The 12,295-nt window shown below is 32.7% G+C and overlaps 1 protein-coding gene across 2 annotated transcripts in view; it reads right to left on the bottom strand.

Annotated features, from left to right (window-relative positions):
- The window catches only part of LOC129971446 (adhesion G-protein coupled receptor G4-like), an 84,196-nt gene that overhangs the window by 68,305 nt on the left and 3,596 nt on the right, over positions 1-12,295 (bottom strand). For both annotated transcript variants that reach the window (XM_056085217.1, XM_056085218.1), the window contains exons 5-7: positions 10,795-10,998; positions 6,519-6,743; positions 3,828-4,127 (exon numbers count right to left, since the gene is read on the bottom strand). In XM_056085217.1, coding sequence (XP_055941192.1) covers positions 3,828-4,127; positions 6,519-6,729 — 511 coding nt within the window. In that variant the 5' untranslated portion in view covers positions 6,730-6,743; positions 10,795-10,998. The remainder of the gene's footprint in view (positions 1-3,827; positions 4,128-6,518; positions 6,744-10,794; positions 10,999-12,295) is intronic.

Genomic DNA, 12,295 nt, shown 5'->3' with positions numbered 1-12,295 from the left:
TTATTTAGAGGAAAGAACAGGAGATGTAAATGTTATTTATGATTTTCAGGTATGTTAATTGTTGTAATATAATTTAGAATACGGTTTATTAAGTTATAATCAAAATAAGAAGTGTTTACGTCCTACGCGCAACTACTAAACCTTTTTTTACTAATTAAAAAAAAGAGAAACAAAAGAAAAAAAACTTTATTTTTGTGTATTTCAAAACCGATTCAAGGCTAATGTCAATGATTCTGGATACAACAAGGCTACTTTCATAAATGAAAGTAATTGCTTATACCGGTAATTACTTCTAAATAAGGAACCAGTTACCTCTTACGCTGGTTTTCGAGAGTTTTCAAACTATGCTCTCAAATATTTGTAAAATTTATACATCCCAATTTCACTGAAATAAGAATATCACTATTTCTTCACTCAATCCATTTACTTATATAGTTTGATATTTTTACTATGTCTATGGAGGTAATCAACAAAAGTAAAAACTTTTCTAGTAAGCAATTAAAACTTCCAAACTTTGTTTCAAATACAGTTCTAAGACATAAAATTTCTTAATTCATTTGTGGAATTGTTGCGGTTCCTACCAAAGCAAGACGCTTATTCTTTTATTGAATCCATCGTCATGAATTATTGTTAAAAAAAATGTTTTCGGTGATTGTTATCTTCACTCCTAGCGATCATTAAGCCGCGGTCCAAAGGCCGGATGATCTTCACAGATGTGGTCATAAAACTGTCACCCTTCCTTCGTGGTGCCACCCCCGCCTGTGGCAGCGGACCCACGACCAGAGAAATCTTCAGACGGTACGCGTTCCCCTTTGGACCTCTCAAAACCCTCAGTTTCTTTGACTCACTCCCCCCCCCCCCCCATAGCCCAAACAAATTTTCCGGTTCTTTGATGTTTATCCATCTACCGACATTTTGCGGGAAACTACAGGCGTACTACAGGCGTACCACGGACGAAGGGGGAGTGTGGTCCCCCAGTGGGTTGGAAGTCAGATTTATGACCAAATCCGTGAGGTGGCAGGTCGTTGGACCGCCGCTTTAGAAAGAGAAAGAAAATGGAATGTTGCAAAGATACGTTAATGCAACATATGCTTTACAAGTTTAATTTTACATATTTAAATCATCAATTACTTTTCCACAGTAAATTTTATAAAAATATGTAAGCACAATAGAAACTTTTGTCATTTAAATTTTTTTTTTGATAAAACTAGCAGAAATAGCAATAAATAAATAGTGTTTTCTTTTTTAGAATGTACGAAAATTAGAAAATTATTACGTCCATTGTATTTTTTTAAAGAACATCATAAATGTATCGAAATTTACGAGGAATGAAATACTCCTGCATAATATTTTAAAAGAATCATTTGTTTGTTCCTTTGAATATTTTTGAAGATAGCAATTTCTTTGAATATGCACACAAAATAGTGAAAAAAGATGGGGAAAAAATAGCAAAAAAAGTCGATAATTTTAATAAATTTCTAAAACATTTTAAAATCAATAGAACAGTCTATAATTTCAAAAATAAATTTTAAAGAAGGTCATTTAATCTGCATTTACCCTGATATATTTGATGAGGTTTTAATTGAAATGTTCATTATTTTGAAACATTTAAAAGCGAATATGTCATTATTTTTCAATAAAAAATGATTAAAAAAAGTATTGAACTTTAAAAAAATTGATGTGATATATTTTAGAGCCTGGATCATTAATACATAAGTAGCAAATCATATGGCTCTAGATTTGTATATTTTTTAAGCTACTCAATCAATTTGATGATTTGCATATTTTATTATAATAGAAGATAATGCTATTTTAATGATAAATCTGTTATATATTGTTATTTATACACATCTGATTGACATAACTATTTGTGATTAGTCCTAATTTTAGACAAATGCTATTCAAATATTGATTACTCAGTAAAAAATATTGCAATGATTTATTTGAAAGAATAATAAAGGAATATGAATGGAATTTGAATCCTCATTAATTACTTATATATATATATATATATATATATATATATATATATATATATATATATATATATATATATATATATATATATATATATATATATATATATATATATATATATATATATATATATAGTGAGACCGATGACAGTTTCTGTGCTTAAAATACCTAGCAAAAATTAAGAGAAAACCCTTCTGTTTATATTTGCTCTGTACAACTTTTTACAAAGCGATATTATCTACTATCGGAGTTAAAAAGCAACAAAACTGGATCCCCATACACTATTCCTAGAAACCATCTGACTTTTCTAACCATAAACGAAAGCTTGAGCGGTAATTTGCGCATACCCCAGGGTGTGTCGACCACCCGTGAAGAAGAAGAGGGGAAAGAAAAAAGTGCTCGCGCTTGCTGTACATTTCTTTAGGAAAACCGAACCGATTGTGAGAGAGAATACTAGTCAAGTTTAGTTCCCTTTTTAGAGGTTTCAGACGTAAAATGAAAACGCTCAGAGGGTTAAATCAAATAACACTTTTGTTTGTTTTAAAATCTTAGGCACACTATTAGAGTATTTGCACGAAAACGTGACAAAATGGTAAGACGACGAATCCTGCCAGAAATGCAAAGCAATTTTTGATTTATAAAGAGTAGAAAATGATGGACATGCAATGGCATCGATGGAATAGTATGATAAGCGTCACATGGAAAACGAAGAACGTGAAAAATAATACAGTTGTTAGTAAGGCAATTTATAAGCAAATATCAGAGCTCTAAAACATAATAAATACTAATGTTTTTAATTTCATAGGTTTGTTTAATATGCGATGAATTTCTCCCAGATTGTTACAAAATATTTAATAAATAAGATGAGTTTAATTAAAGTTAGACAAATTTTTATTTTTCTTGAAATTTAAAAACTTTTATCTGTGGTATCTGCTTCTAAATCTTAAAACATCAAGCACCACATCTTTTTTTACAAAGTAAATCAAAAGACCAGGGTAACCCATTGAAAATTTGCATTTTTTTTTTCATTTAAGAATAACTCTAAAGGTGAAGTATTACGTTTCCTTTCCTAAATAGCTCTTATAATGGTCAAATTTACTTTCCCTTTCCACTGAGAGTCATGTCTCTGAATAGGATCACCTTTTCAGAGTTGAAATTTATCTCTACTAAAAATACTTCGATGTTATTTTGTTTTCCGAAACTCACCTTGAATTCTATCTCAGGCTGTAAAAAAATTGTATTCTCTCCATTCTCTCTCACTTGATCATTTTAATTTTTAAGAATCTGAGGAGCAAGAGTAAAAGAAGAAAAGCGCTTTCCTCATAATCGTAACAAACAGATTATTTAATTTTGCTCCTTTTGCACAGAATACCCTGACTGCCTGCTCCAACCTAGTTACGCCACTTTTCGTTAATCATGAACTAATATTAAATTCTAAATTAAGAATGCTTTGTTAATTTAGTTATTCAGTTACTAAAATAAGAATTTAAAATATTTAAAAGTTAAAGGAGCAATTTCCTAGCTTAATAAAATTCTAAATGGTACCATAAAACGTTATTACAGAATTATATTACTTGAGATAAATTAATAAATTTATTTTAAATTGAAACAAAATTAATTATCTTATAAATTTAAACGAGCAATTCTATATTCATATGCAATCAGTATGTGAATCTACCTAAATATTTTCTCCGAAAAAATACGATTTTACCAAAAAAAAAAAAAAAAAAATGCCGTGCGAAGCTCGGTTTCCCAGAGTTTTGTCTATTATTAAACACATTTTTTTCAATTTTTATTTTATTATAGATGTTGATAAAATTTTTCGATGATTTTACAAAAGTCATGCGTACCTGGAAATTTGATCAGCATTTTAGGAGAATAAATTTCCTCGGCAGGATTAACTGAGTCAGCCGAACAATAATAATAACCTTGAAACTCGGATACTTCTGCCATTCTAATCGGGGCTTCCAGAGTCAAATGTAAGTGTTTCTGAGACGTATTTGTATAAATATTCGTACCATCTTTAAACCAAAATACACTGCTCCATACAAACCAACCGCTCGGTATGCATTGCAGATCTACTCCATAAACGTCATTGGATTCCTTTCCACGCGCACTTGTCCTGTCTTCTAGATAAACAACAGTGCGATCTATTAAAAAAAGCAAAATTTAGTGGGACGGTATTTGGATGAAATAATCGTAAAATAGAATTTTGGAGCATTCATTGCAACTCAAACTGAGATCTCGAATCATTTCAAATGAGCTCGAATCGCTTTAGATCGAGTTTATCGTTCTCGCATAGTTCGTCGCCTACAATCGTAATATAAATAAAAGTCACAATGACAACGCATGCATGTTCCTCCTAAACAGGTGGTTCGAAATCTATCAAACACTACGCACACATTTTTAAAATAAGAGAAAGAAAACTACGAACTTTTCGAAGTGCAGAATAATAAATGAATCATTATTTTGTCTTTTTTTCACAATAACTTCGAGCCGCATTAACTCACAAAAATATTTCTATTCGCCTTAAAATACCACATTTCAACTTTTCAATGATATCAATTTAATTTCCGAAAAATGTTCGCCAATTTTCATTTTTTTTTCTAATGTTTAAATAGATGGAAGCGATTTTTTAATGAATTTGCGGATGCCCTGTTGCTAGGAAAGAGTCAGACTTAATAATTTTATTATTATTATTATTTTATTTTTGAACTTTATTTTTAAAAAAATAGTTTCTGGCAATGCCCTTTATTTCCCTTCGATTTTTTTTTTCATTTTTAAAAATTCATTTCATACATAGTTTGTAAGAAAAGTTTTTATTGTTGAACAGTAATAACACATAGGAAGAACTATTGCCAGTATACATTAGCTAAACTCAGGAAGAGCATAAGAAAAAAAGTTTAAAAGCAAATGATTTATAAATTATCAAGAAAAACATTTGATGTAATTTATTTTTATTCTTTTTATTAATAAAAAAGTAACTACTTTATTAATTGTTTCAAAACGTTTGTTAAAATCTTTATTTTCACCAAAAGTACCTTTACTTTTACCTAAATTTACTAATGCTAGTTTACCTGTTTGCATTTCAATTTTACATGCATTGGTTAGGTATTCAGATAATGCTAACCGAGAGAAATTTTTTTTCCCTTACTCGAAAATGGTAAACAAACCGGAAAGCTATTCATTAGTGATGCCACAAACGGTGTGTATGGAAGTAGAATTAACAAATAATATTGTTTTAAATTCAATTGCTGTTAATTTGGCTTTAATTAATGCCTTGTGTTTTCTTTTTTTCTTACCATTTCACTGTCAAGGACAATATAAATGTAAAATGATTCTACGAAGCAATAATAATTATTATTAACTATTGTTACGGATTTTCCTCACCGCCAGGTTCGTTTAGATAGTGGGTGTATGGTGAAGAGAACACAATCAGCAGGCGGCAGTAGAAAACGACGACGACGTTTATTTACATGAAGACACGAGTACACAAAGATGACGAATGCAGAGACGAGAAATATTTACAGCCGAGACGAACACAGGACAGCACACTACAGACGACAATAGTCCACAAGTAGTAATCGTCCACAGCACACGAAGCGGCCAGACAGAATCCAGCAGGAGAGGGGATCCACGGAGCTTCGCTCCACGGTCTCTCCGAAACAGCTGAACTTCTCACTGTCTCCTCGCTTTAGCTGACAACTCCCTACTTCTCACAACTGACTACTACACACAAGATACGACACTGCTTCCACTGTAGACAACAGGACTCGATGCTCACAGCTCAGATCAGCAATAGCTCCACGTAACGTTGGCACTCCGCTGTTGCTTTGCTATCCTCTCGAAGACTCGTTACTATGCTTCAATTCACGACGACGATTCCCGACGACACAGCTTGAGAGTGCCGGTCTTTTATAGTTCGCGGGTGGCGAGGTTGGAAGCTTCTAGACCAATCAGGTGTATCTCGTTTCCAAATGGCCGGATCGACAAAATCTTCGAAGTTTGAAGCATTATCCATTTTGTCGCCAAAGTCGCCAAATCCGTCACCAAATGGTCACCAAGCTCTGGGATTACTGGCTCGGCATCCGACAGCATACAATACAGATGACTGTAAAGTGGTCTTTCTTATGATGATACTATTCGCGCTGGGAAGCAAAATTACAAGTTTGTAACAATATTTAAAACACTATTCGTAGCACAAACCTCAAATGACATGGGTTATTGGATTCGCTATCTACCAATCACAAAGCAAAAAAGTCAATAAAACCCAGCATCATTTACATATTTTTTATATATATAATGGAGAAAAATGTTGTAAATTCAACATAAATCAATAATGAAAATGAAAATTTTAAATTAAACCAATGCCCAAATATCTAATATTTCCCGCCAATTATCTGATCAGAAAAGGCAGATAACATTAATAAACACTAAACATATACAATGCAATTCATCCGGCCCAAAACTCATGTGATAAATAGTTCATAATAAGTTGGAAAAAATCATTTTTTTTTTAATTAAATAACTTCCATACTTACGAGATTCCTTGAGGTCTTGCATTTCACATATAGAGCCTTGTTTCGAAGATAGATCCCTCAGGGACCACCGAAAGCTCTTTTCAGCAACGCCAAGAACGCCGGCAGATCGATTCATGCTGAAATCTGTGTGCCTTTCCCAGTCTACGAAAGGGGGGCTTTCTCCTGGTGAGGTGAGCCATTTCAAAGAATCTCCATCTTGGAACAAATTCATCCACCAAGAGAATTCTGGAAGTATGACATTCAAAGTAAGTTTAGCAACTGCAGCAACAAGTTTCTTTATTTTGTAATTATTTACCATATCGCATTTCTCTTATGAAATCAAGACTATTAAATTCCCAGGACTATCATTTCTGTCGAATGACAATTCACTGTTAAAAAAATACCCTTCTCTAACTATCGGCGTATTACTAAACATTATCATAAAATTTGAAAGTGCCTCGGTTTGAAAATCATGTGTGAGCACCAGTCGAAGACAAGCCAGAGCTTTCCACGCTTACGTTTTTGATGATTTATCGTTTTAAAAGGTAATGGTAATTAAATCAATCAATACAAAAATTGGTATTGATAGATGATATAAAAATTTCTTTGAAAATCACTTTTCCTAGCACTGATTTAACTTTTCACTTAACATTCAATCTTAAATGCCACTAGCTTCGTAATTATAAGTACCGTGCGCTGGCTAGTTGATTGATTGACCAATCTACCAGTCGGCGCATATTTTGTGGTAACGGAGTGATTGGCCATGATTAAAAAAAGCTTCATTTTTCCATTCTATAAGTCCTCAAAACATTCGCCTTGAGATTATGTACACTTTTTAAGTGTACCTAAGTCCAGAAAAAAAAAACCACCTCAAATTCTGTTGATCAATGTGATATGGATTCGACAATGGAGCGATCTAGATCTTTGAAATATGGTATCTTATCTGAGCATTAGATTTGTAGTTCAGTGTCAAATCAGAGACCAAATTCGTGAAAGGAATAAGTGCCTGTCTTTACATGATTATAAGAATACGATGATTCAGAAACGCAAGAAAATAGAATTTTCGTGTGCTGACTAATTTTGGAATAAATAGACCGGTAGGAAGATATATTATTCTTAACCACACAACATACCCACTCGGGTTCATTACCACCTTTATAACTACGAATGGCTGAAGCTATCTTCATAAGAGCAGTGTCTAAGTATGATAACGTGGCTACGCCCAACTGAATGAATCCCTTTACAGCGTCACCTGGTGGAAAACGGTGGAGTTGTTATTTTTGAAACGACATGAAATAGAGGGATAAAAATGAAATACAACGTCGTAAAGCATGATCGATCTTGTACAGAGAGACATCTTGCAGATATAAATGCTTAGAACAGAATTCTTTATTCGTGATGTCCTGCACTGACACGTGACAAAACACTCTTTGAAAGGAGAAAAAAAAATTAGTTATCACAAGAGGCCAAACTTCTCTCTGTCATGTTGCATAGCGAATCTCCTGTTGGCACAAGCATCCGTAAAGCGTGGCTGAAGATTCTGCATTGCTGGTGGAACACATGCTGTTGGAGACATTCCCACAGAAATGGAGTCGTGTCAGATGAACTTGAGCCACAGTAACTAATAATTTGTTCTCCTGATTCCTTCACTGCGTATTGCTTCGCTGGAGATATTTTGAGCAAATGCATCGTCACGTCGGAATCGAGTGTTTCGGAGCTGAAACAACAAATTATAGAATTGCACCACTTAGAAGCTCTAAATATCGTGCGACCATTAACGCACTGCGGTGAAATACTGAGCCGATAAATCAATTATTACTAATCCCGCAACAAACCTTAACCGAAAATCACATTTAATGTCGGACATCAGCATGCTGGATTTTCTAATACTTAATCGGTAATAGGTATTAAATCTACTGAGTATTTCCTTCCGCGAAAAGTGTGCTTCATTCGTCCACATTATACCAATGTTAGCTGGACTTCTATTTAATTTATGATAACGTTTCACCAAATATAACATTTCCCTGTCTAGTATTGCCTAATGAATTGTTGGAGAAAACGATAAATACTTTTTTTTTAGATCTTTTTTTAAATGGGACTCTCTGAGACGCCGCTGCTTTCGCTCATATCTCTTGCCCTGCTGGTTGGATATGTGAGAAATGGTAGATAATACATCTTCCGGTTGTGCTTCCCGTTCTACTTTAACCGGAGGTCTGATAATCACTCTGCCTATTAAATACTTTGGAACCTCTGGGAGGCTTGGATGTGAAAGTTGCTGATACAACCGCGCTGCCAATCGTAAACTTATGCCCACATTCACCATAAAGAAGAACCATCTCACACATCCATTTTTTTTAAAGTGCTGCATAATCAAGAGCTTTAAGACATAAGTTCGAGATGATATCTCTTTTATAGCTATTTGCTTCAGTTAAAAACAAGTGTGAGTATTTGAATAATACACAAATTTTGTACTCGGTCCTCAAATTGTATTCAGTTGATATATTTTTTATGAAGTTATTTTGCAAAATCTGAGAATTATCTGCTCTTCTTTTTACGACAACCAGTACAAGGATGTAACCCGCGGGGGAAGGGGTGGGGCTCGAATCACAGTCTTCTTGATTAAAAATTACAAACAACATGGTATCGCAAGCAGATGTGCATTTTAAGCATTATGTTTTCAGCAATCTTGATCTTAAGATGTCTTTTTGGATTAAATTAATGATACTAAAACAATGCTTTTTTCATTTATTTGTTTCAAAGCTGGAATTTCTTAATGTTAGGATTTTTAATAAGGCTGCTGATCATTCGATTCAATTTTTTGTTGAATAAAACCAAAAGTTTCATGTACAAGGAATTGTGATCATGATTGAAAGATGGCGAAGGGTCATCTTCAAAAACAGGCAATACTTAATTTAATAATTATACTTGAAGGTAAATATTTTGAATTTTCTTCTTATTTAAAATCTACAATCACTTAGTTGCCAACCCAGTTTCATTGAAATTAGTATAAGAATTAGCAATTCACAGGGAAATGTTTAAAGCTCAGTAATGCTTATAATTAAGTTTGCAATTTAAACTGTGTTTTAGAGCTCAAATATCAAAGGGGGGAAACGCTGAAAAAGCAATCCAAAGGAAAACAATCGATCAGCTGAATTTTCAGTATGACCGTTAAGTCTAACACCGATAAAGTTCTTTTAAACTCGTATTGAGTCAATAGAAAAATATCAATAACTATCAAATTCTTGACTGATTTTCATGTAATATTTGCTTTAAAAATGCATTTTTCTCTTTATAAAGCTATCGTATAAGATTAAAACTAGAAATTAACACACTGTTTGACAAATTATAGGCGCAACGAAATATTTTTCAGAATATAACAATTGTTGATCTTTGTGAGTGAGAGATGGGTGGATGTCGAGAATTTGTTTTGCATTTGATGGGGAGAAATAACTCCTGAGTCATCTGACATCAGTTGCAGTGAAAGGAAGAGTGCATTTAGAATAACCTAAAGTTTTTAAAAGTCTATTTATTGATAAACCATTAAACAACAAAATCTATTCATAGATTTAAAATGTTTAATGCAACAATTAGGGACTCAAAGAGGATTTGTGTTTGTTGGGGAAATTTAGTGACAGCATTTGTCGAAAAAGAAGCGGAGGGACACACGACGAAATTTGGATTCTAAGCATTATCGGGTTATTAGTAAATACTATAAATTTTGTTTCATATTTTAAAGATACTGGCACTGATGGCTGTTGTAATGCTAATTCAGACAATGAAGCTAAAGTCATATTCCATTGACGCTATTCGTAAATCTTTGAACGATTTTTACATAGTATTAATCGTGTGCTTACATAAAATTTTTGTATTACAAGCATTTTATTTGAATAGTTTTTTTACATCGATTTATGTTGTTGTTTGCCGCACGTATTAATTTATAACACTTTTTTAATATTAATGCAAATATTTTCCTACTGCATGCTTTTATTAACAATTATCAATCAATAGTTGTGATTGCTTTCTTCAGGAATGAAATTCACAGATGTGAGAGAAAAGAGTTGAGTTAATTGGTCTTGTTTCATTTCTTTTTCGGGAATTGAATGGCGGATTTAGAAATATGACTGCTTGATGGAGTGCTTCCGCTTCATTTGTAGGTAAAGAGAAGGTTTTTTTTAAAAAAAATTTGTGCAAGCTTAACCGAAATCCTAGAAATGTTGTTATGATTACAATAAATGATTGGTAATAATTTGAGATTCTGATAGATTTCGATAAGCAGATGCAACAAGGTTGCAGTTACCTTTTGAGTCTTGATCCAATTGCCGAAGAAGAACTTTGAATAAAGAGTATCCTTCCAAACTCCTGATGTCTTGCACAAGTGTTGATTTTACAGGAAAAGAATGGCAAGATATATTGGCATCGTGCCAATTTTTTTCAAAGTGTTCAACATAATAACTCGCACGCTTGTGAGAGTATTTGTACCAGGGTTTTGAAAAAGTAAAGGCTATAATTTAAAATTAAAAGATTTATTAGAGATACTTAATACAACATTTTAAATATCAAGGAATTAAAATCGCCAGCTGTGTACACTTTTAATGAATCTTAGCATCTCCTTCACACATTCACTCAAATTTTTTTTAATACTAATAATTTGGAGTACCTGAAATGTTTTTTTATTTTGTCACCCACCCAAAAAATTATTTTTAAGGGTGTCCTCATAATAATTAACTAAGCAGATAACTTTGTGCTTTAAAAATAAATACCAAAGATTCTGTGATGAACGACATGCTGCGAAATATTCATAATCGGCCTTTACACTTCATCTTTGACAATGATTATTCTGTAGGGAAAAGTTGCCGAATTCTGGCCGTTCGCCCAGATTGGACCGCATGTCGCAACCTCAGTTCTGTCAAATAGTTGGGTTGTAGAAGAGGCAACTCAGGTTGCAATGATATAAATGCGGCGTATGGAATTGTTTCAAAAAAGGGAAAATGAAGGCGCTACTTCATTGAAGTAATTAGTAATTCTAACTATCCTTAACACATATTCCTTTCTATCCATAAAATGCAGCAGGTGAAAAATGTGTTCTTTTTATGAGTAATCGAAGCCGCCTGTGCATAAAATATTTCTTCCTGCTCGGCAAGCTCATTTATTTCTGTTCCTGTACAACGCTAATCATCTGTTTACTTGCTTGTCACGTTTGCAGTTGCAATTATAACAAGCAAATGCCATAACTGCAACTGTAATATAACATTTTCTTGTAATTTCTTTCTGTTTTAGTTTGAAAAATTATCCGCCTTTAATATTTAGTGATTTTTTTCCCCGATGAACTTACATTAGAAATTTTATCTATTCGTTTATTCTGTTTCCCAATAAAACTTTAGAGTAAACTTCAGTCATAATGTTGGTTGTCCATTTTCCTATTTTCTTTAAATCAATGTATTTTATGGTTCTACTAGTGCAAGATATAAACTATACATGCTTTTTTATACTTATAAGACAGATATACTTGAAAATTGATTGCTATATTCGCTCTCATATTATTTTCTTATTTGATTATTACAAAACGATTTTTAATATTATTTAATCCACACAGAATATAACTCCAAATCGATTTTATAAGTACTTTTTTCCATGTTATAAAACCAGATATTGGTTCTTTTCTAAACCTTGCAATATTATTTTCACACACACACACACAAAAAAACCTCCAACACACACCCACATCTGCCGATTTCAATGCCTCTAACGATTATTACTAATTAAATTAAAATTACTTCATAAAATTGAAATCATGAAAT

Source organism: Argiope bruennichi, chromosome 6, assembly GCF_947563725.1.
Source record: "Argiope bruennichi chromosome 6, qqArgBrue1.1, whole genome shotgun sequence".
In the NCBI taxonomy this organism is placed as follows: domain Eukaryota; kingdom Metazoa; phylum Arthropoda; class Arachnida; order Araneae; family Araneidae; genus Argiope; species Argiope bruennichi.
This window is presented reverse-complemented; position numbering and strand designations above follow the sequence as displayed.